The following is a 20,914-nucleotide window of genomic DNA, read 5'->3' as shown; positions in this document are numbered from 1 at the left end:
CCGCTCTGTGTGTGTGTGAGTTCTTGGGAATGTGGGTTCTCAGGGGAGCCTGTTTCCTCACATTCTAAGTTTCAGCCTATTCCGGGATCTGGAGTCCTCTGCCTTCCTGTTGCCTTGTGGTGCTGACTAGCATACCCAGCTACTGTGGTGTTGCTTGTGAGGAACCTCTTTCTTTCCTTCTTTTCTAGCTACTCACAGAACCACACCTTTGACACATACATTGGGCAGGGCTACGTGATTGCTGGCATGGATGAAGGTCTACTTGGTGTTTGCATCGGAGAGAAGCGGAGGATTGTGGTCCCACCTCACCTTGGCTATGGAGAAGAAGGAAGAGGTGATTTCTGACTGCTTCCAGGCAATTTTGGTTCTTGAGAGCCAAAATGTGGAAGCCAAAAGTCTCACTAAAGACTTGAATGTCCAATATCTTTGGTTTCTAGAGATGGTCTATTCTTTCTTCTTGTCTCCGGTGCCCATTTTCCTATTGAAAATTCTTAGGCCTATGCCAAAGTTGAAAGAACTCTGAGATGAACTCTTAGATTCTTCAACTATTAACATCTTACTGTATTTATCGTCTCTATCTAATTACAGTTTTCTTTTTTTTTTTTTTTTGAGCCATTTGAACATCTATTGCAAACCACCCCCTTTTTGGTCTTTGGTCTCTAACAGTTTTATTGAGGTGTAATTTATATGCCATAAAATTTACCCATTTTAAGTGTACAGTTCAGTGACTTTGAAAGATTTATTTATTGATATTTGGAGAGAGAATGAGCTGGAGGGGCAGAGGGAGAGAGAATCTCAAGCAGACTCCATGCTGAGTACAGAGCCCAACATAGGGCTCGATTTCATGACCCTGAGAGCATGACCTGAGCCGGGACCAAGAGTTGGATGCTTAACCGACTGTCCCACCCAGCATCCCCGATTCAGTGACTTTTAGTAAATGTAGTGAGTTGGGTAACCATCACCTTAAGCCAATTTTAGAACACTTTTGTCTCTCTAATAGCAAACCCCCTTTTATTTATTTATTTATTTGTCAGAGAGAGAGAGAGAGAGCACAAGCAGGGGGAGTGGCAGACAGAGGGAGAGGCAGCCTCTCCACTGAGCAAGGAGCCCGGTGTGGGACTGGATCCCAGGACCCTGGGATCATGACCCAAGCCAAAGGCAGATGCTTAACCAACTGAGCCACCCAGGTGTCCCAGCAAACCCCCTTTTAAACATTATACAAATGATACGTGCTGACTTCAGAAAAAAGAAAATGTGGATAATGAAAGAAAACAAAAATCTCCCTCAATTCCTCCATGCAGGAATAAACATTGTAATGGGGTAGGTGGAATAGTGGCCCCAAATATGTCCCTGTCCTATCCATAGAACCTGTGAATATGTTGCCTTACCCAGTGGAAGGAATTTTGTGGGTGTGATTAAGGTGAGGGTCGTGAGGTGGGGGGTTATTCTGAGTCATCCAGGTGGCCTTGAGGTGCTTACAAGAGCCTTTGTAAGAGGGAAGCAGGAGATCAGAGAGAGGAGAAAATGCTGGCTTGGAAGTTGGATGAAGGGGCCACAGGTCAAGGAATGAGGGAAGCTACAGGGAGCTGGAAAAGGTGAGGAAACAGATTCTCCCCTGAAGCCTCCAAAAGGAACGCATCCCTGCCAACACCTCGAATTCAGTCTTTGGACCCTCCAGAGTTATGAGAATAAGTGTGCATTGCTTTAAGCCACCAAATTTGTGGAAATTTGTTATAGTAACAATAGGAAACTAAAAAAACATGAAGTGAAAATACACATTCACCTACACTAATAAATACAATAGATTCCTTTTCTTTTTCTTTTTTTTTAACGTAAACTCTGCCTCCAGTGTGGGGCTCAAACTCACCATCCCGAGATCAAGAATCACATGCTCTATGACTGAGCCAGCAAGGGGCCCTGCTAAAGGTCTGATCTATAAAGCCGCACCAGGTCACAACTTAAGACATAGTCAACAGGCCTTGCTTCATGTCCTGTTTGTGTCTTGATGACCCACTGTTTTGTATCACGTAAACTTCTACTCAAATATGTACAGAAATAGACAAATACTTTCTGAGGATTCGTGTTTTGTAAGCCCTCAGGATTAATCCTTCATTTCTCTAAAAATAATGTATTGATGGAAAACATTTGCTGAAATTATTTTTTTCCTTTTGGCTTTCTACCAAGTATGAGCCAGAGCTCTGCAAAGAATTATATAAGGCTCTGGGAAACATCTGAAGACTCATAAATTCTGTGGCTAAGAGGCTGCTTCATCTCAAATCATATGTTGTTGTAGGGGCAGGGACACTCTGACAGGTACCCCCCAGGTGCTCTTGCACAGGGCCAGCGGGGGGCACCTCTGTCTTCTTTGGATTAGCATCTCTCTGGCCTCTTTGTGGGGTTTGCATTGGACCTAATGTTAATCCCTCAGGGACTGACGCCAGAAGGGTGTCAGGACATGGAGTGCATACCATGGGGCCAAGCACACAGTAAACATTCAATAAATATTTGTGGAAGGAATGAAATGCTGGGCTCTCCATGGGGTTCTGCAGCTCCATTCTTGGCGTTTCATTTTGTTGAGGCCATTTTCCCCTGCAGGACTGGTAGAAGAGAGGGAGTAGGCCTTCTGGAAAGGCTCTGCGCCTCCCTGCTGTCTACTCTGTTCCACAGGGTCCACTCTAAAATTAGGATGCTTGATTGTGTTTGCAGCCCTGAAGCGGAGAATGGATTCTGTCCGAGGGGTTGTGGAAACATTGCTTCCTTGTTTTGTATCCCCCAACTTCCAAATTACCTTCTAAGCACTCTTAGGTTGGGAATATAGGATCAACATGAGAACGAAATAAATAAGTACACAGAAAGCACTTAGAAGTGTTCTTAGTACTTAATAAGCATCGACTGTGTGTGTGTGTGTGTGTGTGTGTGTGTGTGTGTTTGTGTGTTAGAGGAACCAAGAAATGGACACAGAAAATTGTGTGTGGTGTGTGGCAGGTGTGGGAGGTAGGTACTGTTAGTGTCCCACATCTTTATCGAATTCTGTCTATTGCCGTGCTGTTTTCTTGAACAAAGTCTATTTGAGTTGGCTTTTTATCTGTAAAATGCTAATGAAAGTATTATACATCCTTGATTCTAAGAATGGTAATTTTTTAAAAAGATTTATTTCTTTATTTTGGAGAGAGAATCACACATGTGAGCAGGAGTGGCAGAGAGAGAATCTCAAGCAGACTCCCCGCGGAGTGGAGATCCCTAAGCAGGGCTTGATCCCATGACCCATGAAATCATGATCTGAGCTAAAACCAAGAGTCAGATCCTTAACTGACCAAGTCACCCAGCCGCCCCCTAAGTAACGCTATTACAAAGTTTTAAACTTTTCTGAAATGATCTGGGGGCATGTCTAACTGCTGATGCATATATTTAACGAGTTCCCCTGCCCCTCACCAGCCCCCTGAGCTGTCCTTAAATTCATGGAGCATCTGCTAATCCTGGGTTTACAGTAATCCCCCACAAGGTGACTGCAGGGATTTAATGAGAGAGTGTAGGGATGCTGGCTGACTCTGTCAGTACAAATTGCAACTCTTGGTCTTGTGGTTGTGAGTTCAAGCCCCTTGTTGGGTGTGGAGATTACTTAAAAATAAAATCTTTAAAAAAATGAGAGAGCGTATGTGAAAAATGCTTCTGTAAACTGTAAAATTATTATTCAGATGTAGGTAATGTTTTCAAAAGTGGAGATGATGGAAAAGAAAACTATACTAATAATTTTGTGTAGAAGAGTTGGGATGTGTTGTAAAGTACTTTGTGAACTGTTAGGTATGCTATATCATAAGGGGTGTGTACGGGCCGGTTTTGGCTGGGAGTTTCTCCCTGTGACGTTTCTGTTAGTTTAGTTTCTCTTGCACAGCAGTGGGGGACCGGAGTGAACTTTTCCTCTACAGCGGATTTTCTCGTCTCCCGTCTTACTTCTGTAGGAGCCAACTGAGCCTAAATTTGGCTGAGTTAATTTCCTTGTCTGTGATGAACTCAGTATACTCTTTCAGGCTCAGCGATCCCATGGGCAGTAGCTCATCCTCTTGAATTGTAGTCCAAACTGTGTTCTTAACTGGCTGTGTGATCCTGGGCAACTCTGTGACTCGGTTTCCCCAGGAGGGTTAGGATACTTCTAATGGCCCTTCCAGCTTCAGTCTCCCACTGTTCGCTAGGTTTTCCTGTCTAGGTCCCTGTATTTCTCACTGGAGGTCTGTGGGGACATCCCTGGTGACACGGGGAGGCATGTGTGCTGCTGCTTGGAGGACTCACTCATTCATTTCCTGCGTCTGACTTTTAGGGAATATCCCTGGTTCGGCTGTGCTGGTGTTTGACATCCATGTGATTGACTTCCACAACCCTTCTGACTCCATCAGCATCACCTCCCACTATAAGCCTCCTGACTGCTCCGTGCTGAGTAAGAAGGGGGATTACCTCAAGTATCACTACAATGCCTCGCTTCTGGATGGAACTCTGCTGGATTCCACGTAAGGGCCACTGGGGACGGTAGGGGAGCAAGCCTGGAGGATAATAGCCGTAGGTTCCCAGGATTCTCCTTTTCTTTTCGTCAGATACTGGTTGAGGGCTTTTCTCTCCATGCTTCTTCATTGCTCAGGTACATTATTCTGAAAGTTCCCTATGAATAATCTCACTTTGCTCCTGTGAAATTGTCTTTCTGAAAAAGCAGATGTCATTTTATAACTGCTGTCCTTAAAAATTAACCCACAACTACATTACAAACTCCACAGTCTGGTGCTTTAGGCTCTACTTGTCAGCTCCATTCTGCTTGACTGATCTCTTCTTCCGTTAGGGCCCATCTTTTGCCTCATAGGGCTGCCAGGTGCAGTGGTGCAAGATGTGCACTGCCTAAACCCTTCCTTTTGGCCAACTTCTGCCATGGCTAAAATGCAAAGTCTTACCTTAATTCCTAGGAAGAATCAGTGGCTCCCATTTCTGTGTCTCATAATGTTTTAAGTTATTATTTTTATTAGCAAAACATAGTTATTTATTTTTAGTTATTTATTATTGTTTCCATTTCTGTTGCTGGTCTGAATATCTTAGAGAAACCCAACATGTTTAGTCATATTTTTGTGCCTTACACCTAGCCCAGAGTATAGCACACAGGGAGCATTTTATAAATGTTAATTGATTGAAGTGAATCTGAAATTTTATTAATAGGAATCAACAGTATAAATGAGTATCATTGGCCAATTTTGGTAAAAAGGAGGTTTGCTTCTTATGTTTCTGAATCTTCAGATATAGTTGTAAGTTAGTAAAATATTCTGTTCTCTGGGAAAGAAACATCTCAGCCTTCCTTTATATTTTTATTTTAGTACATCCATTTTCAAACTGAGTCTGACTTAGATTCCCAAGTTTGGGCTGGGGAGAAAGAAGGGCTTCATGTAAATGTGAGTTGCTGCATTTATGCTGCCTGAGGAGGGCCTTCTCTTTCTCCCACCTGCCCCTCTGCCTCCTAGCTGCAGGTGACATTGTGGGTGGCTGGCAAGAGCCAGACATGGAGACAGAGCCCTAGGAACACGTTCTTGACAATATTCTCTTTGGTGCTTCGAGATCCTGTGTATTAATGCATTTAGTGTTTTTCATCAGATCTAAAATGTGTTGATTATTAGAAGTGTCGTGTTTTATGTATCTCAGAGAAAGTAAAAGTTAACATGCTGCTGATCATAAAGTGTATCGCAATTATAGAGATGTTAAAATGTGAAAATATGTGCATTGTACAATCAATGAAATACGTACTAGCTTCTGGGGCTCAGGTTTACAAGGACCCCCTTTGCAACCAACCTCCTTGCATTCATATTAGAAGCCTTTGGAGGGCAGCGGAGAAGCATGGCTTGTTGCTTGGGGGGTCAAGCGAGCTTATGCGTGTGAAAATGGTCCACAAGGTTAGAATCGTCTGTGAGGTCAGTGGTTTGCTGTCACTGCTCTTGCTAATGTTCATGTTCTTGTCTGGTGCTCTTACTCCAGGGCAGGGCTGAGGGGAAGTGGGGGTGGAAAATGAACAAAGGAATTCCTTCTCAGTGGGTTCAGGATATGCTTCTCATGTAGGGTGGGGAGAATCGGCCTTCCTGCCTTCTAATGTTTGGTGGATTCACAGCATTCCTACAGGGTATCCGGGAGCCATGTGATGTTCCTTCCTCTCACCAGACTCCATTCTAGACCATGAGAGTCATTTGTGTTCCGTGTAAATCCACACTGAAGAGTAACATCCGGCATCCCTGTGGTCTGTTCTGGGTGTAAGCTGCAAGATGATGGGAAAATGGGATGTATGGTGGGTGTCTGCCTCCTGTGTGTGGGGGAGGGAGGGGAGACCTGCTCCCACCCCGAGCCGTCCACGGGCCCGTAAACAAGGAGGCAGGTGCTGCTGTGGGTGCTTTTCCTCAGCGCTGAGAGAGGCTGGCTGCTGAGAGGGTGGAGGGAAATGTGGGCAAAGAGCCAGAGAGGGCAGCTTGCAAGTGGGAAACAGGAAGCTTGCAGTGGATGGGAAGCTGGGAATGCACAGAAGGAATGAGGAGAATGTCAGAGAAGAACTGGCAAAAAAATAAAAATAAAAGGTTGATCTGAGGGAGAAGAATTCCTGGGGCATCCAGAGGTGACACAGGAAAGCAAAATGTTCGCTTGGAGGATTTTCTCAATGTGTGTTTAAATTGGCCTCAGAGAGGAAGAATAAACCTTTGTTATTTGACAACCAAATGAGTTTTTGAATATTCTGTAAGACTTTGAAACAGAGTAGTCCTGTGGGAGGTCGCCAAGGGTCCCTGGAGAAAGGCGGTGTGAGGGTGTCTCTGTGCTGCTGACAAAGGAGGAATTGTGTGGGAGGCGGGACAGAGGACGTCCTGCTCCCTCCCACAGGCGGTGGGCCAAGGCGTCCTGTGCCAGAGTTGGCTTTGTTTTGACTTTGTCCCAGGTAGGACAAATGCAAACCCTGTTTTGCTTGGTGCGTGCCTGACAACCAGCCTGGCCCTGGGAACCAGTTTGAGATCGGAAGGTGGCAGTAGCCCTGCCCCCAGGGGAGGCTGGAGAGCCTGAGAAAGGGATGTGAACCCAAAGGGGTTGTGCCTTCCTGCTGTTGCCACCTGGTAACGGGCATCAAGGGGACTCCAAGATACTGGGGAGGCTTTTCTTCCTTGCTACTGAAGAACAGCCCCATTGTTTATCTTTAGGAAGTGGTAGAACGTAGTAGTGCCGTATGTTTGGAAAGAGATTTATTTTCAGTAGTGATCGAGGTGATAGAGCCCCAACTTTTATGTATGTGGATTTCACCGGGACTGTGGACATCAAGGATACTTTAAACCATGGCTCAGGTTAAACTTCCAGTTATTTTTCTAAAATCAAAAACTATTGCAGATATAAGTGCTCCACACACTCAAGGCTGTACACTTACTGAGCTCTTTACACTTTTGTCCTTGGTGCCAGCAGAGAATATTATTTACTACTGAGAATACCCCCTGTGAGATGGCTATTACTACCTCCAGTTTCTACATGGGGAAATGGGAAGATTTCATTTCTCAGGGTCCAGTTAGGTGGCAGAAGCAAGATTCAAACACAGATCTTGCTAAATCCAAAACCCAGAGTCTTTATAATGTGTTTTTCAAATTCATGAAAATTCCTTACTGGGAATTAAAATATAGAGAAGAGTTCTCAGAGCAGTCCAAAGGACTTCTTTTTTCCTGGAATCATTGAGAAGTGGGTTGCCACCATGACATCCCGTCACCCCTGAGTACTTTAGTGTGCATTTCCTACAAATGTGGACATTCTCCTGCATAATTCAACACATAATTTATAACCAGAAAGCTAACACTGGTATGTTACTATCTTTTAATCCTCAGACCCCACTTAAGTTTTGCCAGTTGTTCCTATAAGGTCTTTTACAGCAAAAGGATCCCATTCTGTATGCTCCAGTGCTCTGGAATGGCTCCTTGGACTTCCCTTGATTTTCTTGACACTTTTGAAGAGCACGTTTTCATTATTTTGGAGAATTTTGCATTATTTTTGTAGTTTCTCAGTTTGGGCTTGTCTGATGTTTTCTCCCGATTAGACAGGGGTTTTGTATCTTTGGCAGAAAGATCATAGAAGAGATGTAGATGTGCTCTCACGAAAACGCTTTCAACTATCAATAGGTTGATGACCTAATCAGGGATTCTTCTGTTTCATTTTTCAGGTGGAATTTAGGCAAGACGTATAATATTGTTCTGGGATCTGGACAAGTTGTGTTGGGAATGGATATGGGTCTCAGAGAGATGTGCGTTGGAGAGAAACGGACAGTGATCATTCCACCCCACCTGGGCTATGGGGAGGCTGGTGTGGGTGAGTAAGCAACAGCATCACGGGATGTCTGGGGCATGTTCATAGTCTGAATGTTGTGCCTTGAGGGGTGCCGTATTTAGAACCACAATATGCTTCTTCCATTTAAAACCCAAAGAATCAGGGCTGCCTGGCTGGCTCTACTGACAGATATACAACTCTTGATCTTGGGGTTGTGAGTTTGAGCCCCACAGTGGGTGTAGAGAGTACTTAAAATCTTAAAAAAAAAATAACTTAAAAAAATCCCAAAGAACCTCTGGGTTTATAATTAATATCATTAACTAATTAATATTATAATATATAATCATAATATTATACATTATAATTAAAATATATTTGTTGTAGATAAAATATAATATTAATACTATAATATGTGATAATATAATTCATATCATGAGTTAATACTTAAATTTAACATCTTTGTTTAAAGAGTCCTGTGAATTCAGTGATTCAGTGTTAATGCCTTGTTAATGCCCCACACCTCCTTAAGAAAGCAGGAGTTTTGCGAAAAAAAGCCTTGGGTGTTCAAAGCCATGTGTGGGAAATGTCTAAAGGAGATTTACAGGTGATCTGTCTTAAGTGAAGCTGAGGCTTCCTTCTGGAACAGGTTCCTGGGACAGTGGAATGCTACAGGCCTTCACTTTTCACTTCTGCTGAACTTGTAAGCTATCTATGAAGATTTCCTTTTGGAAGAGATGAGTTTCAGTTTCTGGAAATACTGGCTTTACCTTGCCCTCACAGCTGGTATGGTGTACTTCATGATTTGGGCCAAAATGAGTCTTACACATAGGGGATTTGGAAACTCACCTTCTTCAGTGTTTTATGCTTCTACTCTCTGGAGTGGGGATGTAGAGATGGGAAGTGCTAATTTATAAAAGAGATATATACACTTTGGATTGATTTTCTCTTTTTCACAATTTTAAAATAATTGTAAAAATACTGTCTGTTGGGATGTCTGGCTTGCTCGGTCCACAGAGCATGTGACTCTTGATCTCAGGGTCGTGAGTTTGAGCCCCATGTTGGGTGTAGAGCTTCCTTTAAAAAAGAAAAAGACCGGGGTGCCTGGGTGGCTCAGCGGGTTAAGGCTTCTGCCTCCAGCTCAGTCATGATCCCAGGGTCCTGGGATCGAGCCCCGCATTGGGCTCTCTGCTTGGCTGGGAGCCTGCTTCCTCCTCTCTCTCTCTCTCTCTCTCTCTCTCTCTGCCTGCCTCTCTGCCTACTTGTGGTCTCTGTCTGTCAAATAAATAAATCTTTAAAAAAAAAAAAAGAAAGAAAAAGACTGAAAAATCCCAACTGCCTGCTAGTGCCCCCCAATTCAAGAAGAAACACTTTTAAAAACGTGTACCTTATAAGACCATGGGATATGTATTATAAATAGTTAAAATAATTTCAAATAAGACATATTATATATGTATATATATATATTCACATGCTTATGTAATTTCTTTTGGGCTCATAATGTATATACTATTCACAAATTTGTATTTATAGTCATATCTTAGATCAGGACTTTAAGGCATACTGTATTATTCTTAAAGTTCTGCTGTGGGATTTATTCAAAAGTTCTATAATTGTAGTCTCTATAATGGCTTTCAAACTTTTTTCACCAAGACCTACAGTAAGAAATACATTTCATGGGGGTACCTGTGTGGCTCAGTTGGTTAAGCATCTGACTCCTGGTTTCTGCTTGGTTCATGATCACATGAGTTTTAGGATCGAGCCCCAGTTTGGGCTCTGCACTCAGTGAGGAGTCTGCTTGAGAGTCTCTTCCTCTCCTTCTGCCCCTCCCCCTGTGTGTGCACACATGCGCCCTTTCTGTCTTCCTCTAAAAGAAATAAGTAAAAACTTCTTAAAGAATAAGAAATACATTTTATCTTCCCATTTATATCACACATAAACATGCACTTTATACATATACTTTTAGTTTTATATATGTAAAATTGAAACACAAGTTTCATAAAATCATACCTATCCTTATATTTTATAATATCCTTTATATTATAAAAATATAATTATTATATTAATAATAATTAATATCATGATAATACCTTACCTATTTCATTCTTTAATTTAAAAAAATGCTGATCACCATCCTGTCAATGGATTTCATGATCCGCTAATGGTCACTACCTACAGTTTGGAAAAAACCTGTACAGTTTGGAAAAACCTTCTTGCTAGGGTTGAACTTTCTTGCTCTCACAAGAAATGCTTGCATTCCATGAAGCAGCTGGAACCCTGGGTGGGGGAGGGAGGTTGAGCTGGGCATGCCTGCTGTCTGGTGGTGCTAACACTGTCTCCTCCCCTATTGGTGTGGCAGATGGAGAAGTGCCTGGCAGCGCTGTCTTGGTGTTTGACATTGAGCTGCTGGAGCTCGTGGCCGGTCTGCCTGAGGGGTACATGTTCATATGGAACGGCGAGGTTTCACCCAACCTCTTTGAAGAAATCGACAAGGATGGTAATGGAGAAGTCCTCCTTGAAGAGGTAACTGACCTTTGAAGGAAAGCGGGACTAAAGGAGCCCAGGCAGACTTATCGGGTCAGGGCATCCATTCCGAATGTGAAGCCTTCTCAGGGTGAGGAGGACACCTGTGCTTATTTCTTGTGATGATGGTAACCTGCACACACTCACGTGCCAAGCACTTCTAACACACGCTCTCAGTTGAAGCTCACAGTTCCTCTGAAGAAACTGAGCCCCTGAGAGGTATGGGGATTGAGTGCAGGGCTCACAATTCAGTTCTCAGTTCCTGGGTGCTCACTGTATACTGCGTTATGCTAAGACTTTTTCACATATATTTTCTTGCCTGGCCCTTGTGGCAGCCATGTAATCATCATCCCCATTCAGAAGAAGCAGCTGTGCGCAGAGAAGGTAAATGACTTGCCCAGGGTCACATAGCTACGCAGCAGTTTGAGCCAGGATTCATATTCCCATCTTGATCATCTAGGTGCTGGGTGGTTTCTTCTGTAGCAAATGCCCCTTCGTAGAGCTGGGCAGTAGAGGGGTCTATCCTGTCACACCTTGCTGAATTCCACTACTCTGCCCATTCTGTAACTGCTTATTCAAGGACAGGGCTCCAGTCTTCTCCACTTTCTCTCTGACAGCAGTCACATGTTCCCAACTACTGGGTGGTTCACATTAGCACGAAAACATGCTCTTTTTTCCCTTCTCTTGGCGCATCTTTCCATTTCTTTTATTTCTTTGCTCCCTTCACAGCAAAAATGTCAAAACTCTTTTAAACCCACTCCTGTCAGACATTTTTTCCCTCCATGTCACTGAACCTGGTCTTGGTAAGGTGACTGTGCCTGTCATGTTGCTGTAACCAGTGGTCACTTTTCATTCTCGTCATACTTGGACAAAGCCAACTGCTTTGCAGGATGCCTTCTTTCCCGGGCTTCCAGACCATACTTTCTTGGTGTTGCTTCTCCCTCTTGGTTAAGTCCTTCTCAGTAGTTTTCCCCCTGATCTCTTCATACGGGAGTGCCCCAGCCTGAGTCCTAAGCTTGTTCTCTTCTCCACCTTAACGTCACTTCCTGAGTGATCTCAACCAATGCCATGGCTTTGCCATTCAAAGACGCATGACTTCCAAACTTACAGCTCCAGTTCGGTCTTCTTTCTCTACTTCAGACTCCTACATCTAACTACCCACCTGACGTTTTCACTTTCTGAACCCCTGCTACCTCCCTCCCATGGACTTGCTTCAGCCAAAGCCATCCTCATCTCCTCCAATGGCAACTCTGTCCTTCCACTTGCTCAGGCAAGAGCACTCAGTAATCTTCGACTCCTCTCTTTCTCACACAGGCTATAATAAATCCAGCAGGAAATCATTCTAGCTCTATCTTGAAAATTTATCCAGAGCCTGACCACTTCTCACCATCTCCACTCTGTAACACCGTGGTCAGTGCCTGCTACCTCTGGTTTGGACCTCTATGAAAGTCTTCGTGTTTTCACCCCTACCCCTCACAGCAGTCAGAGCGGTCCTTCTAAAACTTAAATCGGATCATGGCTTGCTTTGTCTCAGAACCCTGCGGAAGCCCCCTTTTCCAAAGTCCTCACAGTGGCCTGTAAAGGCCCACAAAGGTTCTCCATGACCTGCTCACTGTAACTTCCTCTCCAGCTGTTTCTCTCCACCACCACCAGGCATGCACCCACCTTGGGTCTTTGCACCAGCTGCCTGTCATCTCAGAAGACACTTCCCTGGATAACTGTTTGGCTGGTTCCCTCCCTTCCTTCAAGCCTTTGCACAGGTCTCCCTTTTTCACTAGGGTTTTACCCTGACTGCTGGATTAGGACCTCAACCTCCTCCCCTACCTGTACTCTTGATCTTCCTTGCTTGGCTCACTCTTCAGTTTTCTAGAGTATTTCACTTTCTAATGTAATATGTGATTACTTATTATTTTTTTTTTAAAGATTTATTTGACACAGAGAGGGAGAGAGAGAGAGGGAATACAAGCAGGGGGAGTAGGAGAAGGAGAAGCAGGCTTCCTGCTGAGCAGGGAGCCCTATGTGGGACCCGATCCCAGGATGCTGGGATCATGACCTGAGCCGAAGGCAGACGCTTAATGACTGAGCCACCCAGGCACACCGATTTACTTATTTCTTAAATGTTCCTTTTTAATTGTGTCTTTCCTTCTAAGATATGCTAGAATTACAAGGGGAGGTTTTTTTTTAAGTTGATGTCTCTCTAGGATCTTGGATGGTGCTCAGCACACAGTAGATAATGTTTTTATTGTATGGATGAACGCAGGCAGTAGTGTTCTCAGAGGCTAAGGTGGTTAGGGGATCAGCCTTTGGTGGAGAACTAAGTGTTGATTAGGGAAGACAGGATAGCTCCAATCGCTGTAGTGTTGGCTGCCTGGAACCTGCTCCTGGAGTCATTAATCAGGGGTTTTTAACCTGCATCTGGAGGGGGAAAAAAAAAACCAGTTTGTGTAGCTCATAAAATTGTGTCCATTTTGTAAGCTCAGACTCCAATTCCAGCCCCATTGCTCTTGGGTTGCTCTGTTCAGTTTCTGTTCAGGCCCAGGCTTGGCTGCCGTATCTCATGATCTGTCCTGTTCCCTCTCCAGTTCTCAGAGTACATTCATGCCCAGGTGGCATCTGGCAAAGGGAAACTTGCTCCTGGTTTTGATGCTGAGATGATCGTGAAGAATATGTTCACCAACCAGGACCGGAATGGAGATGGGAAGGTCACGGCGGAAGAATTTAAACTCAAAGACCAGGAGGCCAAACATGATGAACTCTAAACCTGACTCGGGCCACTTGTGTGACACCAAGCCCCCTGTCGTGGCAGAATGTGAAGTGAGGCGTGAGGGTCTCTCAGAAGGGGAATTGTCCATAAGCAGTAGATGGTAACACAGTACTTGGGGCATGTCAGGGATGGGTCGATGCACATGGTGAGAATTTTAGGCCACATGGCAGTGATACGAAACAAAGTTGAAGTGAGGCGCCTCAGAAGAGGCTGAGCAGAATACTGAAATGGCTGCCCTGTCAGCCATTGTTTTGTGAGCCTTCCGGGTAGTTTTGTTACTGAAGGAAAATAGTGTCATACAGAAGTTACAATCATCTTAGTGGGAACAGAAGAGAAAGTGTCCAGGATATCCACATGAAGAGGATTCACATTTTTTTTTTTCTTTAACTAGCTGGTGTTTTAAGTGTTCTCCAGATGAGCAGAAAGATGAATGCCATGTCCCAGCAGTATTCCCCAAAAGCCTATATAGGATCTGGTAATGCCCAGCTTCCACTTCCTGCTACACACACACACACACAACTTGTACACATGTGCTTTTATAGTTAATCAGGCCCTACCTGTTGTGGTCTTCCAGTTGGCTGGGTTAACTTGGAAGTTAAGAAGAAAATCAGTGGACCAAACAAAAGGCATCCTGGACCACGAATAGAGAATTGATTCTGTGTTTGCTATGCAAGATTATCTGCTTCACCCTTTCTGACTCCCATTGCTCCGTCCTCCCTCAATCTTTCCATCAGATAGATATGCACAGGACTGGTGGCTAAGCCATGCTCCAGAGTTTCTCACTGTGACCAAGATGGAAATGTCACCCCAAAAGATAAACAAGGTGACCTATTTTCGCTCATTCGTGTCGTGGAGAGGGAGGTGCCCAAAAGCCCAGGGACCTCTCTCTGTGTAGGGAAACAAGGACACCGTTACCTGCCAGCCTGTGCCCATGTTATGCAGTAACCACCTAGCTGCCTTATGTCCTCTGTTCCCAAGTGGTGGCGGCATCCACCCTGAAGTAACCAATGATTTTCCTTTTGAAACTGCTTTATTTTACTAATTTAAACTGTTTTGTACTGATGTAGCCCTGAGATAGTTCATGAAAATGCTGTGCACTCATTCAATGGAATAAATGTTGGAAAACTCGTTTCGTATACAAAAAAGTCGAGTTGTAATATCAGGTTTTGTGGAGTTTTACTTGGAGGCTGAGAGGATCTCATGAGAATACACCTCAATTATCCGTTGACAATCCCCTTAAATATTGGAGGACTGCCTCTGCATTTGAAGGAGTGTGAGGTAGAGTATACGGGGTGTGTCAGTCAGCATTCTGGTAGGAAACACACCCTCACATGGGACTTCTGAAGAGAAGCTGCATAAAGAACTCTACAGGAGTGGGGACAGGGCTCAGAGACCTAGTAAGGATGTCAAGGTAACATGACAGCGCTTGGGGAGCACCACGAGGAGGCTGTTCTACACCCCAGGCCTGAAAGGTGAAGGGGAGCCACAGCCATGCCCAGAACTGTAGCTGGTACTACAGCAGAGGAGGGCAGAGACACCCCCTTTTCTGTCCTGTCCCTGGTTCCCACTAGCTGAACCCAATCCAGAGGCCAAAGGAAGAGGAGTCTTAGAGGTCAGCTTTTTGGGGGCACAGAGAAAGGTGGAGAATGACTACAGGGGTTGGAGTGGGAGCAAATGGGCGAATGATCGGCACATATAGAGAAAAATATGTTTTTAAAAGCAGATGTTACTGTTTACTCTGCAGAAGCGACTTCGGGGACTCGGCTTTTGGAAGGCAGATGAGCCGCATGCCACGGCCTCCCGGCTGCTGCTGTCGTGGTAACTTAACGTTCCTCGACCTGTCTTCTATAGAGCACACAGTCACTCCAGATTTTCTGTTTAACCGAATTCCTTCAGTGTACTAGATAGGCTAATAATCTTGCTGAATTGCATTTTGGAATGCATTTAACCTGTAACACCTCACAATCCTTACGCATCTTCATGAAGATAAAAACCTGGTGTTTATTCTCTGCTTCTGATTTTCAGTTGGTTCTGATTGAATTTCTTCACTGGCTGTTTTCTTTGGTGCTGGAGAGAGGTTGGCTGAATAAAAGACATGTTTCTCTGGGGAAATTAAGGTCTGTGGGCCTCAGAGCTTCAGGAACAGAGGGAACCCTTAGCTTGTTTTTGTTTTTAAACTGCCTGCCCCAATGGCTGAGCTGGAACCTTGGTCTTCTCTGGCCTTCAGACTCAGATTGAAATGCTGGCTCTTCTTGGGTCTCTAGCCTGCCGCCTGTTCTGTTTTTTTTGTTTTTTTTCTTTTTCTTCCCAAGCCTTGTGGAGGTATAATGAACAAATAAAATTGTAAGATATTTAAAGTGTATGTTACGATTTGATATACGTATATCCTTTACTTGGAAAGGATCTCTTCTCGACATAGCACCTCACTGTGTGTGTGTTTGTGTGTGACCATTTAAGTTTTACTCTCTTAGCAAATTTTAAAAACTGTACAGTATAGGTCACCATGTTACATATTAAATCCTCAGAACTTACTTATCTTACAGCTGAAAGTTTGTACCCTCTTACCAATTTCTTATTTCTCCCATCCCCCAGTAACCACTTTTGTACTCTGTTTCTGTGACTTCAGCTTAATTTTTTTTAATGCTACATATAAATAATAATGTATAATATATATCATTCTAAACCCTTGGCTTGTTGGGGGCTCCCTGGGTACTCATTCTTCCCTGTTGCTAAGGAGGGCATTCAGTTATCTGTGAGTGTGTCAGGGGCTTTAGTCTCTGGGAGGACCAGCTGCTTAGATGGGCTCACTTTTTAATGCTACTGCAACACGTGTTTACATTTGTGTTATGATTATGGGTTACAGCTCTGCCGGCAGGACTGTGAGTACTCATTAGGGAGCCAAATACAGGGTAGAGATGCCACAGAGCACTTTTCTTAGTCATATTTTATACTCAGTTTCTGGGTTGCTGCTTGAGGCAGCTTGAATCTCTTGATAGAAAGCTGTTCACAGGCTCTAGATTGGGACCACCTAACTTAGGACTTATGCAGATTTTGAACTTTGGGCCCTAAACATGAAGTAGGTCATTGATGCCCAGGGGGAGATTAGAGTATCACTGTGAACATGACACTTTAGCATGCATGTGTCCTGTGTGCTTGAAACACCACTAGGCTACCTTGCAAGCATCAGCAATCTGCATTATTTTGTTAAAATCTACAGTGAGTTTTGATCTCTGATTACTTACGAATTTATAATACCTTTCAAAATTATTACTTAAAAGACAGAACACATTTCATTTTGGCAGGAGAGTTGACCTGACTACAACTCTACGTAAGCGCTGATACACTGCACTTCAGCATCTTAGGTGTCTAGGAACTGCTCTCTTTTTTGTATATTATGTACATATGCATGTATTTATTTTAGAGAGAGACAGCACGAGTGGGAGAGAGAATCTCAGGCAGATACTGGGCCCAGTGCAGAGCCCAACATGGGGCTTGATCTCATGACCCTGAGATCATAATCTGAGCCAAAACCAAGAGTCAGACACTCAACCAACTGAGCCACCCAGGTGCCCCAAGTTTGCTTTCTTTGAAGACATTTTCCCTTGGCTTTCTTGGAGGATCTGCATCTTTTTATAAACTAAGAATAGTGCTTCCAATTATTTATTGCTAGATGAAGATATAAAACTTTCATGCTTATTAAAATAGTGTTTGATTCTGTGTGGTCTTATTCCTTAATGTTGAACAAGGAATTCCTTCCAGCTTACACTCGCCATATTTGGATCTCATGTAAACACAGATATTTAATGCATGGTTCTAGCCAAAATTTCTCCTTTGGGCTCTAATCTGTTTGGTATCTTCCTTTGTATACCCCACAGGCACCTCAAACTTTGCATGTCCAAAAGAGAATGTACATCCCCACAACCTTCCCAACACCTTCCACCCAAGGCTGTTCTTTTCTTCTCCTGCCCCCACTTGATTAAACCAGACATCATCGAGACCCTTCCTCCTCTCACTCCACACGTTTAATCCAAAAGCAAGTCTTGTCATTTTTAAACTTAAACTACTGAAAATGATCCACTTCCCTCTGAGTCCTACTGTAATTTCTAGTGCAGATTTCTGCAGCAGCCTCCTAACTGATTCGCTGGGGTAGATCTGCCCCACCAGTCCATTTTGCATGATCATGGCACTCCTTTGCAGGGACAGTAAAACCAAATGCATGATTTATAAAGTGTGTGATCTGACACCCTCACCTGCCATTCATGATTCCGTTCTTCCCTTTGCTCATAATACTGTTACACCAGTTCGCAGTTCTTTGAACACCGTAAATTTTCTTACTCTGGACTTTGTTACCTCTCCCTGGAATATTTCTCCCTCAATTCCTCACATGGCTGGCTCCTTCTCCTTAAGGTTTTGGCTGAAATAGTATATCTCCTCAGAGCTTTCTCTAGCTACCTTCTCTAAAATATTTGTGTTGGTTTTTTCATAGTATCTTATTTCTGACTCATCTGCTAGGATGTAGGCTACACAAGGGCAGGAAGCATGTGGGATGTGTTAATTACTGTTTCTCCAGGACCTAGCCCACAGCAAGGACATCAGTATTTGTTGAACAAGTGACTGTTTGCTTAGTCCTCACCTCAAGTTCGTACCCAACTTTAGAGATGAGGAAACCAAGGAGAGAATCCTTGGAGAGAATCCTGGAGAGAATTTAAGACTCAGATCCAGGTTTGACTGACTTGAACGCCTGTGCCCCTTCCACCTTGGGCACATTTTATCTTATCTACTAAAGTTGTACTGAAATACCAGAGTAAGTATAATACATGGCAGGACTGGTCAATCTTGAGGGAAACTTGGACAAGTTGCAGGTTATTCAAGTTTAGTTATTCAAGATCCCACGTATCTTTTCCTTCCTAATGCTCCATGGGGTACACTAAAGAGAAAACCTTGAACCTAAAGTCTGGTTAAAAAAAACTTTAATGGGGTGCCTGAGTTCCTCAGTTGCTTAAGCGTCTGTCTTCAGCTCAGGTCATGATTCCAGGGTCCTGGGATCGAGTCCCACATCAGGTTCCTTGCTCAGCAGGGAGCCTGCTTCTCCCTCTGCCTGCCGTTTCCCCTGCTTGTGCATTCTTTTTCTCTCTCTGACAAATAAATAAATGAAATCTTTTTTAAAAAACCCAAACCTTTAATAATCTACTTAATCAACTCTGGTGTCTATTAAACACACCATGGAATGCAGAGTTCTTGCAAAATCACTCTGGAACAAACTAGTATCTCTGACAGTTGTTTCCTTTTTCAGTTTTATCAAAATTGTTCATCTCAGCACCCAAAACTGCTTTACCTCTTGAAGTAAAATTCAAAATTTAAAGAAAAAAAACCCCACGAAACCCAAAAAACTCCTAACAGCTAATGCTAGACCCTTTAGAGAACACGGTAGTTACTACACACTGCCAGTGTTCACTAGGGAGTTGAAAGAGCTTTCTGTCCCCTCCATCCATCCAGACTGCTTATGCCTTCGTGGATGGGTAAGAGCTAACCATATTGGATACGAGTGCTAAGCTATTCTAAATGCAAATACAAAAATTAAAGGCACACATCGGTGTTGATGAGTACATGTCACCCTCACAGTGCTATATCTAGAGGATGTATCATTACCTCCACTTTATGGATACACAAGCTGGAACACAGGTTAATGGGTCCTGGTCACACAGCTACTAACTGGTAGAAAGAGGATTCAAATCCGGACAGTGACTCTATAGCCAATTTCCTAGTGGCTATATTAAACTACTCTGAAAGCTGAACTTGGAAACCAATTATTTTAAATATCGGTAGAAATGGGCAGCGAGAGGTGATAGGGTCATAGGAGAAGAGGCAGGGGCCTTGGTTTGATAATCCAGTTAGGGCGTGGGTGGAAGGGGCTAGAGAGGCTGCATGCCCTCCAGGCCCTCATTTTATAGGGAGGTGCCTGACCTATAGCCTTAGTACAGGGCTGAGTCATGATTATAATGGAGGTCATAACTTCAGTATTCTTCACACTTACTCCATGCATCACGCTTCTTTGTAGAAGAAATTATAATTTTTATAACTGTACAATTTTTGTAATTACAATTATTATAAGCTCCTTTGGAAAACAGTCAATATGGCCAACTCTAGGGGCGCCTGGGTGGCTCAGTGGGTTAAAGCCTCTGCCTTCAGCTCAGGTCATGATTCCAGGGTCCTGGGATCGAGGCCCACATCGGGCTCTCTGCTTGGCAGGGAGCCTGCTTCCACTCTCTCTCTCTCTGCCCGCCTCTCTGCCTACTTGTGATCTCCGCCTGTCAAATAAATAAATAAATAAATCTTAAAAAAAAAATATGACCAACTCTAGTAGCAATATGGGATTAAAAAGCTACCATTAGATCAGAAATTCCCAACTAAAGCAGGGAGTAGGCTACTTTTGGCCACTACAAACTTTGTTTCATTGTTTATTATAAAAAAGACGAGTAGTGGTAGAGGATGGGATGGGCTGCCCCAGGGAAAAGGTTTTCACTGCAAGACCTTGCCTACCTGCCACATCAAACTGGACTAGAGACTGCCAACCACACTGCATGTCCAGAACCAGCTGGAACATGCTCTGTATCACAGCTCTGATGCTTTATGGAGTTAGTGGCTTGTAGACTCTGGAGTAAAAATGGTTAGAATCAGGGTCACATTTATCACAATGGCAAAGTCTAAACCTTATGGAAACCCATTATTGAGCAGTAGAAATTTGGAATGGGAAGTCAGACTGCAGAGAGGAATTGAGTAGTACTTAGTTTTAGTTAACAGGAGACCCAGCTACACTTTGTTTCCTGCCTGTGGTTATTTCTGAAACTCTTAGACTTAGAACAAAGTACCCTCTTTTACTGATACTTTCAATGAAGGGAAATTGTTTTCCCAGTCCCCAGTATTTTCTCTAAGGCTGGTGAAATTTCCTCTGTAACTATCTTTTTACCCTTAAACTTATAATGTGTAAGTTTAAAAATATTCAATTTAGGGTCGCCTGAGTGGCTCAGTGGGTTAAGCCTCTGCCTTCAGCTCAGGTCATGATCTCATGGTCCTGGGATCGAGCCCCACATCCGGCTTTCTGCTCAGCAGGGAACCTGCTTCCTCCTCTCTCTGCCTACTTGTGATCTCTGTCTGTTAAATAAATAAATAAAATCTTTAAAAAAAAATAAAAATATTCAATTTAGATAGACACCATGACAATGACAGTAGGATTTCTCTCTCCCTCTTTCCCTCTCTCTCACACACACACACAGGAAAAACACAGCAGGTGCTTAATAGATATTTGTTGAATAAATAATTGTCTTGACAGTA

General features: G+C 43.6%; 1 protein-coding gene across 1 annotated transcript in view; it reads left to right on the top strand.

The window, feature by feature from the left end:
• The window catches only part of FKBP9 (FKBP prolyl isomerase 9), a 39,222-nt gene extending 23,284 nt beyond the window's left edge, over nt 1-15,938 (top strand). The window contains exons 6-10 of the mRNA XM_046020159.1: nt 189-334; nt 4,316-4,502; nt 8,195-8,340; nt 10,655-10,818; nt 13,401-15,938. Of these exons, the coding sequence (XP_045876115.1) occupies nt 189-334; nt 4,316-4,502; nt 8,195-8,340; nt 10,655-10,818; nt 13,401-13,577 (820 nt within the window). The 3' untranslated portion in view covers nt 13,578-15,938. The remainder of the gene's footprint in view (nt 1-188; nt 335-4,315; nt 4,503-8,194; nt 8,341-10,654; nt 10,819-13,400) is intronic.
• Nucleotides 15,939-20,914: the final 4,976 nt, after the last annotated feature.

Source organism: Meles meles, chromosome 10, assembly GCF_922984935.1.
Source record: "Meles meles chromosome 10, mMelMel3.1 paternal haplotype, whole genome shotgun sequence".
NCBI lineage: Eukaryota > Metazoa > Chordata > Mammalia > Carnivora > Mustelidae > Meles > Meles meles.
The sequence above is the reverse complement of the archived record's forward strand: the minus strand, read 5'-3'. Positions and strand labels throughout refer to the sequence as shown.